Here is a 21,650-nt window from a genome sequence, read left to right on the forward strand (position 1 = left end):
GCTCCCTGCTCGCCGCCCTCGTCCTCCTGGGGCTGGGGCAGGTGGTCTGCAGCGTCGCCCTCTTCCTCTACTTCCGAGCTCAGGTAAGCGGGAGCTGGCGCGGGCGCTTCCCGCTGAGGAAAGCGCGGCCGCCTCGCACCCTGCAGAAGTGGACAAGGCCCTCGTGTCGGTGCGATCGAGGGGATAAATTAAGGAAAAGCAAACAAAAAAGTTTTAGAAGACGCTTATCTGTCTCTAAAGTTGATTCGGTTCTGAGATGGGACGGGCCAATGGGCTCCTATGCCATGCCCAGCGTGTGCTGTGCCCTGATCGCTGGAGCTGCTCAGTAGGAGGGTTCCAGGTAGCACTCCGGGCATCGGGTGTGTTTTGCGGTACCGGGCTTCGCCACGAGGTTGGATATGAGGGGTTCCCTGACTCAAAAAGCAGTTTAGTTATGATCCTTCACCTGAAGTCTTGCAGGGCTTTGGTTTTTAATGATCAGCTTTCAGTTATCCACTGGAGAGAATTTTGGCATTGGGTATTTGACAAAGGTTCTTCACCCAGAGGGTGGTTGGGCACTGGAACAGGCTCTTCCTGGAAGTGGTTACAGCACCAAGCCTGACAGAGTTCTAGGAGTGTTTGGACAATACTCTGAGGCACATGGTGGGATTTTTGGAGATGGTGCTCTGTGGGGTCAGGAGTTGGACTCGATGATTCTTGAGGGTCCCTTCCAACTCTGCATAATCAGTGATTCTGTGACATGGCTCAGGTCTTTGGCTGCCTTAAATGTTTCACCAGTAGGAGAAATGACTAAGGACAAAAGAGGTCGTCACGTAACACCGCTCGTGATGGTTTGTCACTCAAGCTGCGCAGGGGCGCTGCAGAGGAGCTGGGTCTGTGTGCCCGTGGGCATCGGCCAGAGGTGCCTGCCGCGGCTCAGGAGCTTTTCCTGGGATTCTGGGGATGCCTGGGAGAGCCGCACCTCACCTGCCAGGCCTCAAGCGCGCCGGGATGGCTGAGCAGAGGCAGCGGTGCGTGCGAGGGGAGCGCGGGGAGGTGTCGCTGTGGGGGCAGATAAGGTGATGAGCGGTTGGGCTTTCGGGGAGCGGAGGAGTCAGCTTCTTGGAAATGGCTCGGCTGCCTGGATTCCCTCGCTGCTGCATCTCTTGCCCTGCAAAGCTGAGCCCTCTCGGAGGAAGTGGGGAGCTGCCAGCGAGTTGGTTCTCAGGGCTAGGTGTTAGATTTCTGCTTGGCTTTATTGTCGGATGCTAGCTAGTTCTGTTGATGTGGGTCTGACTGCCGTCATGGAAGTGGTGCTTCTGTTGTGTGTACTTTTCATTTGAAGTCGGCACAGACTAGAAACCTGTTTCTTTCGGTTTACTTTCTAGGTAGGGGCACTTGATCTTGAGGTAGCAGGCTGGATTTCTTAACTAAGTGCACTCTGAAAGCAGGTGTTGCACAAGTGTATACCCACTTAACCAGATGAGTGACTGTCAAATATACAGTAACGCTGCTGATAATTTATTATGCAGACTAATTCATATTTTCTTACTGACAATGGCTTTGTGTTTTCCATTTTTTGAAAAATAAAATGTAAGGGCAGTGCAGCACTTAGTTAATCATAACTTGTATATTTCTGAAGAGTGACATCTAATTTCTGGGACTCATTGTAAAGTAGCTTAAAGCTGCTTGTTTGCTTGACAGTGAAATAAATTAATGCCTGCTTCAACTTGTGACAGGGGAGTGTTTTGCACTCCAGATGTTAATGAACCTGAAAAGACATTCTTGTCACAACATAGCTCAGAGATGCATAGCTATGTGTTCATTAGGGGGCTCGAGAGCCATTGCAACCAAAACAACTAATCAAAGTGTGCCCCCTTATGAAAGACTCTTCCTGATAGGTACATGTCAGGGTTTCATGTGTGCCTAACAAAGGGTAAAAAAGAACCATAATAGCTATTTTTCTTCTGCTTCCTTGATTTTAAAAAATGGCATGGTTCAGGGTGTAACCCTGCATTTGACAGCTTAATTCTCTTGCTAGCTTCTTGTTCCTGTAGATTTGGAGTAGTGCTGTTGAATGAAGTCTTTCATAAATTTGAATTGACAAAACATCTAAAGAGGTGATATAACTCGATGTAGGCTTGACTCAAGTCATTGCCTAAAAAATTTTAATGGAGAAAATGTCATCAATGGAAAATAGAATAATAAGTATACTTTTGAATTAAGTACATAATTCACTATAAGAAGATATGAAAATTCATATTTGTTCACCCTTTCTAATTGTAGAATAATATAGATAGAAAAACATAGTGGGTCCTGCAGCAGTTAATTCTTATTTCACACTCTTTGAGATTTTATTTAAGTGGGACATGATCAGACCTCTTTCTTTTGGAAAGATTTCTGTGATGTTTGATTTTATTAAGCTACTTCAATTTGACCTTTTCAGTGTAAATTTCAGCTATCTACATTTGTACTTTAATAACAGAACTTAATTATTTTTAATTAATTTTGTTGAAATAATGAGGCTTTAGTAGTAGTAGCTGTGGATGGAAAGATTTTAATTGTTTGCTTGGTAAATTAAGCAAGCATTCATTAAAATGTGAATTAGAAAGATTTGACTGTACAGGCTGATGTTAAGAAATTATATATCTTATAGAAGCTCTTTAAACCTTATCTAAGAGTCTGAGTAAACTCTGACTCAGTTTTACCACTCACATTTTGTCTGTATTCGCATAAAATCATTTGGGCTGGATCATGACATCGTATAACCTGAGACAATAGTTGAGGTTTTGGTTTTTCCTTAATTTTGTTTATTTTGTGGCTTGAGCATTTTGAATTTCACAAGACACATAACTAAGACTGACAGTAGGTTTTCACGGGTAAACACATGTTTGTGGCCAAGAAATAATGCAGTGCCATGCAAGTGAGACAATGAGCTGGTATGGCGAAAAAGTTTGAATTTTACCAGTATTCTCATAATAGTGTACTGAAATGTAAAAAACATTAGCATGTTTTACCCTTGCTTTTTGGTCTATCCTGTGCAGTGTACTGAATCCAAGAAATTAAACAATAAAACAATGTGTTGGTCTTAAGCATTTATTTTGTGTAAATTTTGAGGAATATTTTCTCATTATCTATAAAAATGCCATGAAAATTTAGTTAAGATACCCAGAGCTGCTGGAGGTCATCACTCGATAGAGACTCATGCACAGCACAAGGTGAGAGAAGTATTTTCTTTAACTTTGACTGATAAATGTTGAGGTTTAGTCTCCAAAACCTTAGCTTTTAAGCTTTTCTTTCTGGCCCATTTCCTTAGTGCACTTAGATTTCAAAAGGGTAGGAATCTGGTCTAACACTGACTGAGCTGGAGAGGAGTGAAGCAAATTGAAACTGTTCAAATTGAAATGTGGTGGCTGAGTGTTTAATGCCCACAGTTTAAGCTAGACCTCCAAGAGTGTGCCCTTTTCACATTAAAAAAAGTCTGTCCAAATTTCAAGTATTCTACCAGACTGAAGAGTTCACAGTTGGATAACTGGTGACCTGAAAGCCCAGTTTTTATTGTCATTTCGTGCTTATGTGGAATTCTTGTGGTATGTTTTCAAACTATTACCTTTCAGACTTCAGTTGAAGTTTTGTGAGCATTGTGGCTAACAGAAAAAACAGCTTGCTGGGGATTGTTAACATCTTTCAGAAGCCTGAAAGAACCCCTTCTTGGTGCTTAAGAAAGGTCATGGAGTGCAAAGTGATATTTGATAGTCTGGAAAGTGGTTTAAGTTTGAAAAAAAGTGCAAGTATAGATTTTAAACATTTATTGTAAGGAGGAAGTATTTAATGCAATGTTGTAACAGTGCATAATTGATGCAAAATTTAATAGTAAAGCTGGGTGGAATGTATTGTATCTCTTGAAACCAAACTGAGCCTTTTTTAGATCAGAAAATTGGCTCTGAATTCTGTAAATTAATCTAACCCATGATGCTGGAGTTCATTTTGGCTGCCCTGAAGTGGCTGAATAGAGTCCAGAAATGCAACTAGGATGATGAGAGATGCTGAAAACTGGGGGCACTGAACAGCCCGACCTGATTTCAAGGTTAGGCAAAGTGGATATTAAAAATAAGCTAGACACTCCTCTTTTTAATTTATTTCCTCTAGGGTATTTAGAATCCTTCACACTTTATAAAGCTTTCTCCTTTATTTGTGTTTGCATCTTGATATTTCTTCCAGATATTAAATCTTCATGACTTTTTGCTGAAGGTGCCCTGCCCTGCAAGTTAGCAAGCTGCTTCTGGTATTTCATCATAATTTTCTCATTCTTTAGAAGTTCTTCTCGAAACTCTCTTGGAAATTTTTCTGTGCATCACTACTTCCCCAGTTTTGATTTCAGTGCTTGGTAGTGCTTGTTTACAGCCATGGCAGTTCAGTGCCTGTTCTTTGTAAAGACTTAGGATGCAGGATTTCTGAGAAGTCCTTTTCAGGCAAGTGAACTGATTTTTGTAGTTAAGTGTGGTGAAGACTATTCTTGAAGGTATTCTTTGAAAAAGGTGAGGGCAGCTGGTGGATTAGCTAGTTCCAAGATCAGAGTTTCCCCTTATCAAACAGTAACTCTGGTGACTTGCAGTTTTGTCAGGGTGGGCTGCACAGCTCCAAGCTGCTGAAACCATCAGCTGCAGTGTTTCCATTAAGCCTTCAGTCTTTCACTTGTAGGTGCAGAGATGGTGGATTTCTTTCTTAAGCCTTGAGCAGATAAACTGTAATCTGAGCAAGGGATTCTGTGCAGTCTGCTGTTACTGGTGTGATACAGTATTGTGTGACACATTTGAATGATTTCTGATAGCAGTGAGTCTATGCTGGCATGTTTTGTCATGCCTTTACAAATTTCATTATTTTTTGCTGTAAAACCTAGTTTTCTTGTCTGTAATTCAGAAGATGTGTTTTAATAAATCCAAAACTAGGATAGTAGTCTCTGTCTAGTAGAATTATTGATACAAATTAGTGTTTATTGGCAGTTATTTGCTGCAACTTTCTATTTTCTATTCTGTGATTTGTGTAGAGGGGAGGAGACTCAGATATCCAGATCCTGTTAAGAGACATCAGTTCTCTAATGATGTCAGGTCTCTAATGATCCCAGCATGAGAGGTTACATTTGAAATAAAGGGTTCTAGTTTGGGTCCCTCAGTACCAGAAGTGTATCAACAAACTGGAAGGTGTCCAGCAGAAAACCACTGTGACAGGTAGGAGCCATAATGTATAAAAGAATGGAAAGCTGGATTCTTTTACAAAGAACAGACTAAGGTGAGGGAAGCTAATCACTGTTTTTAGCTACCTGAAGACAGTCAGGTTCTTCAGAAGCATGCAGCAAAAACAAGAGGCACAGTCTTAAATTGCACCAAGGGTATAAAACCCAAGTTTTTTTTACACACTAGAAGTAGTGAAGTTTTAGGACAGTTTGTCCAGAGAAGCTGAAAGTCTTCCTTGATGGACATTCCCCAAAGCTTGTCTAGAAAAGGCCTTAACCCACCTGGCCTGAGTTACAGGTTGGCCCTGCTTCAAGCAGGGGGCTGGACTAGAGACATCCAAAGGTACCTTCCAATACAAGTCATTCTGCATTAACTGGCTTTTAGCAGCTGTTGGTAAACATTTTGTGCCTTTTTTTAAAAATTATTTCTTTCTATTTTATTTCTTTTTTTATTATGTTTAGTTGATTTTGGTTGATTTTCTGGCTTCTGAATGCAAGTGGAACATAGTGTGAGGGATGCTTGGAGAGTGCAGTTTTACAGTCAGTTAGAGCTAGTGCTGCCTTCCTGATATTTCATTCTTATGCCTATCCCTGTACTGACTCCAATGCTTATCTGATATATCTGGAGTGACTTGGTTTTGGGGAGCTAATCTTAAAGGAAATTAGGCCAGCAAAAATTCCTCCCATGTTACTGATTTAGAAGAGGAGACTGAAATCCAGGAATTAAATTCTGTTGTGAAGGGGGTGAGAGCAGAGAGGTGCTGGTTTAGATCTCCTTATGCAGTTAATGAGGCTGCACTGCACTAGCTGACTTCAGAAGGCATTAGTGTAGGTTTTTAGCACTTAATTCATAGAGCTGCAATGGCTGTACACAGATTTTCTATGGGGATTCAGCTGTGTCAGGACATCACAGGAAGATGTTACTGCCTCCAAGGCATTCTGTAACTCGTCACTACCCCTCTGGTCAAAGCTGTGGCATCTTCAGGTGAACCTTCTAAGACCTGTTTCATTCCAGATATGCAGGGATGACTGAGACAGCTAAACCAGACTACAGGATCTGACAGTGGTCTGAATTAATTGGGCAAGGAGCTTTCCATCTGGAGGCTTGAGCAGAAGGGTGGTGATGGAGGTGGCAGCATTTGGTACTGCTGTATGTGCAACAAATGTCTCTCTGCTGTGTGCTGCTATAGAGTGGCTGCCTGGGTGGTGTAGACTTTAATTCAGCTCTGTAATCCTAACCTTACACTTTTAAGTTAACTAATTTCTTTTTTGGGGGGTTAGGGAGTTGAGTTTATGTTCCTGTGAACAAATTATATGCTTGATTCACTCTGGCTGTTTTGTATTGAGAAAAACTTCCTTTTGATATGGTGTTTTGTTCAGCTCTGTGTTAAAGGAAACTGAACACTAGGCACCATCCATAATGTGTTGGTATTTCTGCATTGCAGTTACAAATAACCTTTTGTAATTCTCAGGCAGAAGTGTTCTTTCCAACTAAAGAAAGACAGAAGTTGATGTTCTTAAATAGGCCAGCTGATACAGTTAGGGAGCCTAGACTATGAGTTTGAGTGCAAAAACCCTTCTTTAAGCCTGAAGTAAAAGGAGAATAAATGCGAGTTGAGAACAGTTTCTTGGAGTCCTAGGCCATCTCCGAAAGATAGTTGTTAATCTCTTCAGTGTAATGGATTTGGAGTATGTGAAAAAAAAGGGTTAAATGGTTTAAATAGTTTTTGTGCAATAAAGTGCTGTCAAGGTACAATCCTAATCCTTGCATTATCTTCCAATTTATCTAAGCAATAGAACACAGGATTTAAAAATATACTTGATTTAGTCACAAAGATCAATTGATAAAAATGTATTGCAGATACTCTAAACTTACCATGCCTTGTCCAATGATGCAGAGGTGTCTTGTGGTGCAGTTTAACCATCTTTAGGTCTTTAACTTTTGCTGTCTTGCTGTCTTTGGGAATATTTCACACAGCAATATCTCTTGCCACTGTCATGGCTTAATCCCAGCTGGCAACTAAGTCTCAGACAGCTGCTCACTCCCTGATGGCATTCTGGAGAGAATTGGAAGAGTAAAAGTGAGAGCGCATGGGTTGAGATAAAGAAAATTTAAAAGGTAAAGAAAAAGCTGCACATGCAAAGGAAGCAGAATATGAAGGCAGGTGTTTAGCCATCCCTAGGACAGCAGGGCTCCACCACATATAAAGTGACTTAGGAAGACAAATGCCATCATTCCAAATGTCTCCCCTTTCCTCCTTCTCCCACCTTTATATACTGAGCATGATGCCATATGGTCTGGGGTGTCCCTTTGGCCAGTTCTGGTCAGCTGTCATGGCTGTGTCCTGTCCCAGCTCCTTGTGCACCCCCAGCCCTCTCTCTGGTGGGGTGGGGTGGGGGGCAGAAAAGGCCCTGACTCAGTGTCAGCCCTGCTCAGCTGTAACAAACACATCCCTGTGTTACCAACACTGTTTTGGTCACAAATGCAAAACACAGCTCCGTACCAGCCACTGTAAAGAAAATGAACTCTATCCACAATGAGCGCATCCATAAAACAGTTTCAGTGATAGCTGACTGCCAGCTTCAGTGGTATAATTTCAGTGCTAAAATGGTTTCAGAGATAACTTCTGTGTCTTCTCTTGAAAATGATGTGCTATACACACACATACATACTTTCCCCATGTTTCGCTACTTGACAATCATGTGTCATCTTACAAACAATAGCTTTTGAGGTAGGATAACTGTGTATGTTTTCTGCTAAAATAACTGTGATATTGCCCTGAGTGGCTGAAATGCAGAATTCAAAATTATTGACTTTACCATAAGAATGGAATTTATCTTTAACTTTTGAAAGTCACATACCTAGTCTAAGCTAATGAAATAGGCAGCACCAGGAGATAATTCATTCTCCTATTTCACATGTTTGTTGGATGAAATTAGCCCTGATGTTGGGAACTTTTTTCTCTCTATGCTGTTTATAGTGAGAATTTAGATAATAAACTTAGCCAGGGGCCAAACTTCTAGGTGGTTGAAAAGTGTCTCTAACACTTAGAACTGTGGTTGTGCTTATGTTTTTGTTTCAGATGGACCCTACTAGAATTTCAAAAGAACATGCACACTGTGTCAGAACACTTTTTGGACACCAGGAAAGTACAGATTTGCATGATGCCTCCTTTGAAAGTCAAGAAGCAAAGTTAATGCCTGAATCCTGTAGAAGCGTGAAACAGGCTCTCCAAAGGGCTGTGCAGAGGGTAAGTGGCACAGACAATGTGTTTCTTTATTTCATGGTCCTGTTGAAATAAAACAATTTTTCTGAAATCTGTATTCAGAGGTAAGTTCTGTAAATTATTTCCTGGTGTTGGAGTAACACCTGGTGTTTTATTTAGGATTGTATTGTATTTGCTGATGAATCTGGTAGTGGCCAACCAATTCTGTATTCAAGCACATTTTATTTACTTTATTTTTCTTTTAAGAAAGGAAGACTTGAAGTTGTACTAAGAAAACTGATTGAAGTCAGGTGATTAGCCATTCTGACATTTGGATGGGCCTGAACAGTAGTCATTTATGCTAATATTTGTATAGGTTTTCCAGATGCTCATAACAAGTGTCAGTTCCAGATTTTCAAGGGAATCTTGCAAACAAGGTGCTCTTAAGTCAAGATCATCAGCAAGCAAAATACTGCCTGAAAGAAAAGGAGATGGCATTTGCTCTTGTTTCTTACTCTGGAGTCCAAAATGAGGCTCAGTTCCTGCTTTGGTTTTGCTCACTTTGCCAGTTCTGTGTTCTGTGCAGGCCATTCTCACACTGGCAGAAGACCTACTTGGCCATAGCATGATAACTGGGTGGTCTTTGTCCAGGAATTGAGAATGACAGGTTGTTCCCAAACACAAATGACAAAAGAAGTCAGCCCTAATGAATAAGCCTAGGCAAGCTGGAAATATGCCACAATCCCCTTTTACTGCAGTTACTGCCTTTGATCTCTTTTTGTGTTCATTATAGTGTTTAGTGCTAATTATGGGCTGTGTAACAGATGGATGTCTGCTATGCTATTTGGTTTTTCTGGCTTATCAGACCCATTACAACTTTACTGCCTCACATCTTCATAGGACTGGCAGTTTTTCATTAAGGGTACTACATCAGATTTGAGCTGAACTCACATATGCTTTAGCATGAACTGTACTTGTATTAAATTTACAGCATTTGAATTGTGCTAGTGTGATGTTTGGTTTTAACAGAGAACTCCAAGTGACAGATCTTTTTGTGAACAAAAGACAGACATAGGAGTCCATGTCTTGTCTCTTTTGCTAGCCACCTCCTTCAAGAGCTTAAGGGAGAAACAGAGGATTATTTCTGTAGGATTAGTTCTTCCCTCCTGCATTTTTTAGAGCCTCTCACGAAGCACCTACATATGTGCTGTGTGCTGGGCTGCTCCTTCGCTTGTGACAGAAGAAGGAGCTTTTACAGTAAGTCAATGGGGAGCTCTGTGTTCTGGTTATTTGCTGCTGGTTACTCAACAAAGGCACTGGCTTTAGCTGAGGCTTTGTATCCTGCCAGTCTGGATGGAGGTTGAATGCTGCAATGTCCGTGGCCAGGATAAGTAGTAAGTAGGGATAACTTTTTTGGCTGATCACCATTAGTTTGAGAACAATAAAATTTCTCTTGCCAAAGTAATTAGACTCTGAATTTCCTTTGAATGCAATGGAGTTTATTAAGCAGCTGCACCAGTGGTCTGGATGCTTTGTCATCTTGTATCAATGACAGAGAAAGAAATAGATAGGAAGGTGGTGACCTGAGGCTTTTTACCTCCTTTTGGTACATCAGAGAAGTGAAAGTAACAGTGTCAAGGGAGAATTATACTTTATCATCATCTGTAAATTCTGCCTTTCAGTCACCCTGCAAAAATGAAGAGCAGAGATGCAGCTATAACTTACTTGCAGTTGCACACACTCTCTTGTGTGTGGATCCAGCTAATGTGACTTGAAGGAGGTTTCCTGTTTTCTGTGCTTTCTTCACTTTCCTTAAGGAGAATAAAGAATCTAACTTATGTGTGTTTTAAGAACCAGTATCCTTATTTGAACTGGCAGCATACTAAGTGACTAAAATGGAGCATTTCAAAATACCATTTATGTTTTTGATTTTTCAATATATTGTCTTTTGCAATTCGAGCTGTTCAGGAAATGAAAATAGACAAATTTCTTTTGCTCAGGTTTATGGTCTGGTTACAGCTTCTGGCTTCCTGTGCCAGTTCTCATCGGTTTTCTTTGCACACCTGTAGACAGAGTGCTTAAATGTAAAGCAGAGATTGATGTTGAAAGTGGAAGTGCTCTTATGAAAACCAGTGCAGTAGGGCTGCAAGGTCCAGACTAGAAATACTTGTCTCCTGAAAAAGTAATAGTTTTTTTCTTTTAATCAGAATCTAATGATTGATTCCTTAACACATACTGTGATAAAAATTCTGCTTAAAGAGCAGCTTACTAAGTAGAGAGAACATTTTCAATATTGCATATAAACTTGCAAGCAGACAAATAATATACTTTCCTAGCCATTCTGTTTGCTTAATTTTTTTCCATGTAATCCTAAAAAAGTTTTGGCAGTCCACATGCTCTAACCACAGTCCTTATGAAGTCTGTTATGAACCTGAAGTAGAAAGGACTACAAACATATCTTGGGTCAATCCATAAGTAACTTTGCTTGGCAGGGCTCCCAGGTTCTAGCTGCTTGTGGAGTTCAGGTGTAAGCTGTTCTCCCACATGGCAACAGAGTGCTTTGCTAGTCCTCCAGGGCAGCATTTATAAATAGATCTATATCCTTAGCAGACATTTAAAGAGCACATAGTTATGGACAAAGTAAAGGTTTCACAAGTGATTGCTGTAAGTTGTTAAAATTTCACCTACAATTTTGTAGGTTTCCATCCTACAGTCTTACATCTTTTTTTTTTTTCTTGCAAGCAGTAGACTGCTCATTTGGAGAGGCATTTTATTGCTGGTCTCTAAACTACAGTCTGATGAATATAGGTTCATGTACTTTTTATATTACTTCCTTCCTGATTAGCATTCTTCAGATTGCTGAATTTCCGGCAAGAGAATCAGATACTTCTTCCTGGTATCAGCTGTACTTAAAGCACTTGGTAATAAAAGAGTCAAGTGCTTAAAGAAGCTTTAAGATCACATCTGAAGCAATAAGTGAGTGTCCAGAAGTTCTCTTCTCATTGTTCTCTAAAGGCTACTTAGAGCTGCTCAAAGTATATACTGAGATATTTAGATAAAAGCTAAAGGAGACTAAAAACCTTTCACAAATGTCATGTCTTCAGGTGTAGCCTTGTCTCTGCATCCTCAGCATTGGACATAAGTTCAAGAGCAACAGGTATTTTTGCAGCTTGCTGTGGATGAGATAGCGAGGAGTTCCCGACTTTCCAGGCACTTAAAACATGATTTTTAACTTTAAAATGATAAAGTTTTGGAGCTTCTTAGTGGCCTCTTATGTTGGTTTTTTTTTTTTTTTTTTGGATGAAGGGAATACATGTTTTTCATTTTTGTGACTAAGTCCTTGTCTGTTGTTTAAACAGTGAGTATGTGGAGGAGATTGGAATGTGGGAAGCATGCCGGTAGAGTTGACTTGGTGGGCAGTGAGCAAATGACAAAGGTGTACAAGTGCAGCTTGTCATAAGATTAAGAGTGGGGTGATTTTTGTGTACAGTTCTCTAAAAATAACTGAACAGCTTGGTATCACAGACGCTTCTGTGCATGGCAGTCTTAAGAGAAGTTGCTGGTAATGTTTTGTCAGCAGTTTTCATGCCATTACAGTAGTGTCTTAGTCACGGGTTCTGTTGAGGTGTTTCTGCCTCCTTAATGAGCCTCTACATTGTGGATAAGTATGAGACACCTAAGAACATTCAAGAGCTAAAAAACACAGTTGATACTTCAGTGATTTGAGAAATCACAGCTCTTAATTCCTTGCAGTAAGAATACCAGGGGATTTTATAATCCCATTAAGAGGCGACCTTCAAACATCCACTGAAAAATGTCCTTCAAAGTCAGAAACAACTACGGTTAAATGCTTTTTTTAAGGTAGGTTGTGTATCAGCACCTTGGAACTGTATGAACGTCAAGTAAAAAAATAATCAAGAAGTGTTTAACTGCTTGTTCTTTAGGAGGAAACAACTCCATATCTGTTTTCTTGGGACTAATTAATGTGTTTTGTCTTCATTTTGGAAGCTGGGGCAACATAACAGAAAGAATATCAAACTTTGATGAGGCTGGTCAGAATCAAGTAAAGAACTTGATGCTAGTCCAGAGCTTAGAGAGCTGCTGGAGGATTTTGTTTTCTGGCCACAGTCTTGCCACTTCTGATCCAGTGACAGGCTCACAGAAGAGTCAATGAACATTTGGCTCAAACCCCCCAGCCTTGGTGTTGTTAGTGCCATGATCTAACCAGTTGAGCTAATAATGAATTCCAGACAAGGAGAATTGTGGACCCAGGTCCTCCTGGGTAGCTGTCCTGCTTACTGAGTGGTGAGGAGCTGCAGATGAACAGCACCACCACCAGTTAGAAGGAGAGCAGCTCAGACTGATTTCGTGAGGACCAGAGCCATTCTGTGTGGAAGGCGAGCTGAGTCAGGCTGCCTGGTTTCAGAAGATGAGGTATTCAGCTGCTTAAGCTAGAACATCTCTGGAAATGTGCAGAAGCAGAACTGAAGGCTCTTAAGAAAAATGTAAGTTAAAACTAGAATAGCAGTCCACCAATTCAGGCCTTTCAACGGCCAAGCAATTATCAGTCATGGGGTTTTTCTTTTTTTTTTTTCTTAGTACCAAGTCTAGATAGTAGGAGAATAAAATGTACATGGTTCTTTTTGGATCAGCTCAGTAGGCTTTCCAGGCAAGGACACTATCACATCCTCCCAAAGGAAAGGATATTGAAACAAACTTCACATCTGAGAAGTTTCCAGTAAAAAAGCAAGAAGACAAACATGTCTCTCCTTCAAGGGAAAAAGGGCTGAGATAGGTGTGCTGCAATAATCTCTGAGAGTGTGGTCTATCTCCCAGGCTCTTTTTGCCTTACATCCTGTTCTCTTCAGAGGCTTTTGTCATTTTTCACAGTACCTAGTACTTGCATTCTCTTGTCATCTTCCTATTTCCTACTCAAGTGTGGCTAGTGGCTGATGCTGACATGCAGCTCCTAGAATTGAACTTCATTTTCGTGCTCCTAGAACTGACATTGAAGTAGGAAGATCAGAGAAGCAAACTGAATGTAGTGTGGGAAGTGGATGCGAGTTTTGCTGCTTTTGAAATTGTGATTCTTCTGCTTTTCTTCTCGTCTTTACAGCAAAAAGCATCTTCACGATTCTTATCTATGAAATCAGCATATCTCAGCTGAAGCATTATGCTTTGATAGTCATACTATGGCTTCCACACTGCTGTGGCTTTTCATCTTGGTTTAACATTTAAACATCTACTGAAAGGGGAAAGTGAGAGTAATAAATGCACCAGCCAAGGCACTACATATTTCACTGCGGTTGCAAAACTATATAAAAGCAGGACTTCAGGTGTTTTCAGAGCAGGATTTCAAATTCTGAAACACCCCAGTGATTGAGAGCACAGTGGGACTTTGCTGATCTGGCCAAATCTGAGATGTATTTCATATACATGGATTGAATCAGGCAAACAGCATTGTGCGTGGCATAAAGATGAAATAAAGGACCACTCCTAGGTTCAAAGAGGGCTGTCTTCAGCAAAATGTTTCCTTATACTAAACACCTTCTTGACAGCTCCATGGTATGAGGTATTAAGAATAATAAATATATTACCCCTGTTTTTTTAGAAAACAGAGTCATGGGGAAAAGGGAGACAGAACTGAGGATTGAGCTTAATACCAAGACTCAGTCTAGGCTTGTAACAAGAACAGGCTGCTTAAATTTTGAAATCTGCTGGTTTTATCTTTTTCTCAAGAGCAGTGCAGGTGTGAGTGATTAAAATGAAAGCTTTTTCTGGTGCCTGATGTCCGCATTTTGTGCTGTTTTTGAGTCTGGGTAGCATAGTTCTTATTTATGTTAAAATTTATCTGCAGCTAAGAATTACATATTTTTGAAGTCTGACACCCAGTCCCTTTGGTCCGGTATGGATGATACTTAATCCCTCAGTTCTTGCATACCTTGTTAGAAGTAAGCTGTGATTGTAAAGCCTTGTAGCCTTCCCTTGTAGCCTTGGTGGCCAATAGTGAGGGCGTGGAGGTTTGCATTCACCTCATCACAAATGAAACTCAGAGTTTAGTTATCCTTAGTTGTTAGAGTGATTACACACTAGTTCCTGTATATAAATGCCTCTTTCTTTGCCTTTAGACTCCAAGTAATTAAATCAGTTCATAAAATCCATTGTTTGATGTGTTGCCTTCTTATAAATCATTGTTCCATTATGCTTGCAGAAATATTCCAAGTACAGTAAGTAGAAAAGGTTTTTAAAGGTGTCGCCACTACAGTAAATCATGCAGTGATTATACATACTAGCATTTCTATCCACCTTTATTAGAATTACCAAATTACTAGGTGTAATTTGATTGTGTGTGCCTGTTACATGAATCATGTAAATCTGATAATTTATATCCCAGACATCTGAATGTGCTGCAGATGGAACAGTGTCCTCAGATACATGCACACACTATTGTAAGTGTGCAAACTAAACATTGTAATAAATGTTTATTACAACTAAACATTGTAATAAAACCCAGAAAGCATCAAAGCAATGTCTCCTTCTCATTTTAGGAGGTCCAGCGTGCTATGGGAAGAACGCCACCAAGACCAGAAAAAGGTAGGTATTGGTGTATGAATAAGCAATATTTTAGTTCTAATAAACTTGTCTTTTTGGGATAATGCAATTCTTTTATCTCTAGCTGCAATGGAGGCGCTAGGACTTGAACTGTACAAGAGGAACAAACCTGAGAAGCAGCCATTTGCCCATCTCATTATTGATGATAAGAATATTCCATCTGGTAAGTTCAATTTTTAAGTGAATGCTTCCAATACTAATATAAATGTATCAAAAGTGAAGTATAGGAAGATATTTCAGCAAAACAGCAACAGACTGGGACTTCAGAAATGGCTTTTGATAGTGAGAATAAATTGGATGCATTAAAGGATTTCAGAGGCAGTAGGAGTAGTGGTAAAAGGAGGATGGCTCCCCTTTGTATCAGCCTTGTGCTGATTTGAAATGGCCTCCATTTCAAATTGTCCTTTTTCTTGACCAACCTCTTGGGGGGGAAATCCTGCCTCTTTGTGCTGTCTTCAGGTGAGGAAGGAAGATCTACATTGAATGCTCTCCTCTAAAGTTTCCCATTTGCCTTTGGCCTGTAGGGCCCATCAGGAGTTTTTCACTCGCACTGGGCACCAGCCATGAGGATGCATGCATACATACAAGCATGTACCAGCACAAACATTGCCCAAGCTACTGAGCAGGGGGAAAAAATGGTTTTGTGGCTTTTATCTGCCCCTGTGGTAAGAGGATGGCATTCTTTTATCTTGCCAGAGCTCTTATTCTCTGCACACAAGTATTTAGATGGCTTTGTGAATATCCTTGCTAGTACAATACCAGGGAACAAGACATGAGTCTGCCTTGGAACGCTTTCCAGAGGAAAAGATTTATTCCTAACATTTTAAGATAGTGTTAGAACAGTTTTAGTTTTTGCCCTGGGGCACTGTCAGTTGAGATTTTTTGCTGTATTCTCAATGCTGTATTCTCAACAGTTGGTGTGGTAGAAGTAAACCAGAGTTTTTTCTGAAGCTGGTAGGTAGGGGATCTTAAGAAGGGGTGCACTGATCACCACTGTCTTCTTTCTCTGAAGATTTATATGTTCTGCAGGGCTGAACTCATTGTTGATTGAGCTATGCACATTGATTTTGTTTTATATAACAAAACCGAAGGGGAATGGCGTGTTGAGGCTTGAAATCTGAGATTTTAGCAGCCTGCATAGGAATACCTTGCTCTTGCTCTATTTAAAGACAAAGCACTTCTGTACAGCTTCTTGCCTGGAGGGATAGGATTCTTTCAAGTGCATTGGCATTGCCACAATCCAGAGCTTTATAGCAGAGAGCTTAAACAGCTTGTCAGATGGCAGTCAGAACTTCCACAGGCTTTCTTGTTAGCTCAAATGCCTCCTGACAATCTTCTATTTTAGTCAGGTTTTGGCTTTGACCTACTTTTCAGTAGGTCAATAGTAGAGCATTCAGTATCAGTAAACTTGCCTTAGCATTTTATCTTTGGAAGGTTTCAATTAATTTGCTAGTCATAGGAACAGATCACTTATCTGCAAAAGTGGAGTGTGTGTTCAGTGTTACAGTCTGTGAAATCCACCTTTTTCTGTGTAGAATTTATTTGCTGCTTATGTGGATGCTGCTGTAGACTGCAATTTTACAACTGTAATTTACAGCAGCTGATAATTTTTACAGTTGTGCTTTGCTGCATTAACCTTCAAGGGTGTGGCACAGCATGTCTGTGGGTGATGGCCAGGGAGACATTGTTCGTTTTTTCTGCAGATCAATTCCTTGCCAGTGTGATGAGCTGGTGCATGAACTCCCCTCTGATCTGGCTTTTGCCTGTTTCAGAAGAGCATTGCCAGGAGTTAATCCATGAGCACAGCTTCTGCAGCCCTTGTGGGCATTGCAGCAGTGAGGGGCTGCATCCTTAGGGATAGCAGGAACTCTGAACTTGCTGGTTGTGAGGCGCTTCAATATCATGCTCACTGGCATGAGGCAGTACCCGCTTGGCTGGGTAGCACAGAGATTAGTGACAGGCATAAAGACAGGCTTTCTCTTTTGGGAAAGAAAAATTTGCCTGAAGGGTCACTGGGAGTTTTTCCTCTCCCATCTTGTTTTCTCTGACTGCAAATGGCAGTTTCTGTGTTCTTGCTTTGATTCTTTACCCTGCGTGTCTGAAATCCATCTGAATTGTTTTCTGCCATCCCTGAGTGGACAGATCTGTTCTTAGTATTTTAAGGTTCTCTACTGTCATTGAACTCATCCAGAATAAAGAGTGCCAGGGGAAAAAAAAGTCTTCATCACTGTCAAGCAGGATTTTAAGCAGTTTTCTACGGAACACCCTTCATGAAGGGGCACTGAGCAGTGTCTGTGAGAGAACATTTTGCTTTGACTTGGTTCACAATAATGTCAGGCCTCAAGTGGACTTTTGCAGCTTGGGGGATAGTGCAAGGGAGGAGGGGAAATTACCCTTCTCAGATCATGATGTCCCCACCCACCCTTTGGCATAGAAGCCGTAGTGGTTTGGCTTGCTGTCTGTATTTTTTGAGTTTGCTGCCTTAGGTTAGAGCTGGATGCTTGCTGGTTGGTTTTTACCAGAGTTCACTATAAATGCTACCTAGGTTTTAAATGAAAACAGTGAATTTTGGTTTATAAATTGATTACAGAAATTAGTCACTGTTTAAAGGGGAAAATGGCAAACAGAAATAAATATAAATGTTAAATATATCATTTGGGGTGTGAATTGATACCTTTAGCTGTCTAAGAAAATGCTGTAGTATTCTGAGCTATTTACAGCTGCAGGTTTGACTTAGCTGCCCTTTACCTCCAAAAGACTTTTCAGAGCAAGCAGTACTTTGGTCCTTTTTTCAGGCTTAATTATACCTGAAAGCTACTGGGGTGCAAACAAATTATCAAAACAGGGCTCCTTTCTCCTCTGTTCCCCTCACATCATCCTCCTTCTTGCTAATTAATTTTATTTAACTCATTTGTATTAGTCTTAGTTCAAGCTCACAAAACAGCAAAACATTGTTTTTATTTATTTTCAGTTTTGAGAAGAAGCGTGTGTTATCTGGAATTCTTATGTTAAGCTTTTTGCCCTGTCTGGAGGGCTATTTTGTTCATTATCTCCCAGCCACTTCCTTCTCTGTCAACCGGACTTAGCTTGTGCTGTTTTTTTCATGGTTCCAAAGTCAATTATTTTCCAGAAGATACTGTATTGCAGCACTTCTGACTCTCCCATGGCTTGGGTTATGTGTCAGAGTTTCTGATACATGACATCGATGGACAGCAGATCCAGCACTTACATGCTCCAGTTTCCTGCACTTCCTGGGTTCAGGGTACTGCTTGTTTTGCCATCTCCAAATCTAGGTGTGTTACCACAAGAAGTGCTGAGAGCCTGCTTGCTCCTTCCATTACAGGTTGCATGGCATAACCCCTACCAGAGCATCTTTGTGCTGTGCTGCTGGCTGTGGCACACCTCTTCTGGAGCTCTGAATTGTGGCGAAATGCGTGTCTGCTTCAGCACACATGGTCAGCATTATAATATAGCTTGGAAGAGACTTCCAGAAGTTATCTGTACGAATCCTTTGCTCAAAACAGAGAGGGTCATCGCCCATCATCTCTTGGCCGGTTCCCCTGAGCATCCAAGTAGTGTAAACAAAATTCACCCAGAGCCTCTCTCTCAGTTACAAGCAACTGTGGCACCTATTTGCTCCTTTTTCCCTTCTTCAGCAGAACATCTTCCCACTGAGGATTTCTTCAAAATTGCAGCTTGACTGGCAACTAAAAAGTTGACTTGTCAGGTAAATAAAACCTGCCTAGCAGCTACCCAGTGTGCCACCAGGCAATCATGGCATGCCTTCCTGTTCTGTCGTAGGTGTGCATTCCTGTCCTGTGTCTAATGTGCCTGTTCTCTGATCCAGGCAGTGATTTTTTTGCCTGTCCTCCTCATCTTGAAGGTAGCCCACCCTCCATGGGGCAGTATTTCTTCCAGACTTAATGCTGTGTAGATGAAGTTCTGTAATTTCCTCAGCAGTTCCTGGTGCTTCAGAGGTGCCCTCTGGTACCCCTAACTCAGTATATTTTGCAGGTGAATAATTGCAGGCTAAGAGACTTGAGATCTTGCTGTCTTTTCCAGTTAATTGATGGATTTCAGATGTTTTTTTTTTTGAGGCACTGCAGAGAAGTTGGCTTCTCTGTCAGTTTTTGCTTTCATGATTTCTACCTGGCTGCACTAGACCCATAGGGGAGCAGCTACTTGTGATCTGCCTTTGACAGTGCTTTTGCTTACATCTTTGTGGAAGAATGACAGAAGGTTTTTGTTCTGGGCTGCTGCTGAAGTATTCCTCTCACATGGAAAAGCTGCCTGCCCTTGACAGTTAGGGGAGATTCATCTTTCTCAAATCCCCCTGTTCCTACTTCCCCTCCCTTTCTGCACAGACCCGGTGGGGTCCTGGGGCATTCCTCTGCAGATGCTTGGAGGAGAGGGCACTGTGCCCTGCTGTGTGCCATGGAAAGTTTGCTAAGGATGGACTGTTTTGGTTCTGTGTTGGGAGAATAAGGTGCTGAATATTTCAAGAAGGCATTTAGGTGCACTGGGAGGCTGAGGTGTGAAGTTCTCTGGTACTTACATGAACCCACTGCTGTGGGAGGGAGCAAGTGGGGTCAGTCATGTGTGCTGAAGATTACTAGTGGTTAGGGGGGACAAGTTGGCCACCTCCCATCTGTTGTGTTATGCCCTGGCTGTTACCCTGGCTTGTGCCTATCAGGAAGTTTGTCATAAATACTTGAAGTGCTGTGTGAAGCCTAGGCAACTTAGTGTGTAGTACTAAAGATGCACAACTGTACTGACCTTTCCCCATTTTTTTGTGTTATCAAATGAAAAATATGTTTACCTTTATACCACTACGGTCATAAGAACATAAAATATGGAAGGTTTCACAAGCTTTCTCTTTTGGGAGTTGTCAGTTCAGTTTTTTCTGAATTTTTAGTTAGTCTTTGTCAATACCTACATGTTAAAGACCAGTAACAAATTTTTCACATTCCCCTCAACTATTTGTAACTTGAATAAAGTTTTAGGTGAAATGCAGTGCCTGTGCAGAGCTTGTTGCATGGTTGCTTAGCATAATCAAACTATACGCCAAGCAGCTGTTTTGTACCATAGTCCAGCAAGTGTTCTGCTGGGAGGGCACAGTTATAAGTATCAAGCAAAGTCTGGAAGTGTATGGTGAAAATAGGAGGTTTATTTGGTTTTTTTAGGAATTTTTATCGTAATTGTTTCATATTCACTTTAGCCTATAGACCTCTAGTTGTTATTGATTCTAAAATAATAGAGGTTGTTTTCTAAATGTTGGGGTTTGTCAAATGTTTATAAATAATCCTTTTTTATTTTTTATCTCCAGGAACTCGCAAAGTGAACCTCACATCCTGGCATCATGACAAAGGCCAGGCAAACTTATCAAATATGACATTCAATGACGGAAAACTAATTGTTAATCAAGATGGATTTTACTATCTTTATGCCAATATTTGTTTTAGACATCATGAAACTTCAGGAAACTTGACTAAAAGAGGGCTTCAGTTGATGGTTTATGTGATAAAGACAAACCTTAAAATAAGGCGCTTTGATGTGTTGATGAAGGGAGGAAGCACCAAATACTGGTCAGGGAATTCAGAATTTCATTTTTATTCTGTAAATGTAGGGGGATTTTTTAAATTAAAATCCGGAGAAATTATAAGTATCCAGGTATCAAACCCATTGCTACTGGATTCTTCGCAAGAGGCAACTTACTTTGGAGCATTTAAAGTTAGGGATTTAGATTGAATTTTTCTTTAGTGTGCTGAAAATGTTTTTGAGTTTTTAGTTGTCCAAAAACAACTTGAAGGACTGAAAATCTTCTGCAGCCCAATTACAACTGTATAAGCCATATATCTCTAAAGAGATGTTTTTGTCCTATTCCTCCTGCAAATTCCAGCGGGAGTCCTGCAAATACATAGAAGGGCAAAATTACACAGTTCTCCTGATGAAGCCTTAAAGCAGTTTTACTTCATTTGTCTCCACTGGCCTCACTAGTCATTGTGCCTTTTGCATTGCTGTAGTTGAAATCAAAACAAAATTAATATTATTGAGCTTCTGTTGCCAAGTTCTGCCCTGGTTACCTTTACTAGTTTTGGTGCAAATGTAGAGCAGGACAGAACTTGGCTCACACCTTGCTTTTAGGGCTCCATTTTGCTTGGGTTGAGTGTTCTGACCCTGAGACAGCAAAGATGATGAAAGTGTGACTAAAACCATTGCATTTGATGTGGCTTTTCAGATGCTGAGTTAGGGCTGATTATGCTTTGCTGGATTAGGGTTGGAGAGCTCAGACCATGGCAGAAATGGCTTGGAGAACACTTAAACAGTCCAACTTAACTGTTACCTGATTAATAGAGCCATTCCAGGAAGAAGGGAGATCATCTGGTCTTGCAGTTCTAAAAAGTTAATTACAGGTCATGTTGTTATTGTTGCACAGTTAATTGCAAATATAGATTGCCAAAATATGATGTGCCTTTAAAGTGTTACTTTGTGCCAGAACCTGCAAATACATTTTTTAAACAAAAAGTATGTATTTTTATATTCTGTAATATCTAAAGTTATATTTCAGGTGTAATGTTTTGTGTAAAAAAAATGTAAATTATATTGTCCTATAGTATTTG

At 40.6% G+C, this 21,650-nt stretch overlaps 1 protein-coding gene across 1 annotated transcript; it reads left to right on the plus strand.

Moving 5' to 3' along the window:
* Positions 1-2: 2 nt before the first annotated feature.
* TNFSF11 (TNF superfamily member 11) lies at positions 3-21,054 on the plus strand (the record flags this gene model as incomplete). The annotated part of the gene is made up of 5 exons (XM_005420746.2): positions 3-83; positions 8,296-8,463; positions 14,967-15,012; positions 15,095-15,193; positions 20,357-21,054. Coding segments are annotated over 5 exons (816 nt in total), but the record flags the coding sequence as incomplete, so codon positions are not given.
* Positions 21,055-21,650: the final 596 nt, after the last annotated feature.

Source organism: Geospiza fortis, unplaced genomic scaffold, assembly GCF_000277835.1.
Source record: "Geospiza fortis unplaced genomic scaffold, GeoFor_1.0 scaffold194, whole genome shotgun sequence".
NCBI lineage: Eukaryota > Metazoa > Chordata > Aves > Passeriformes > Thraupidae > Geospiza > Geospiza fortis.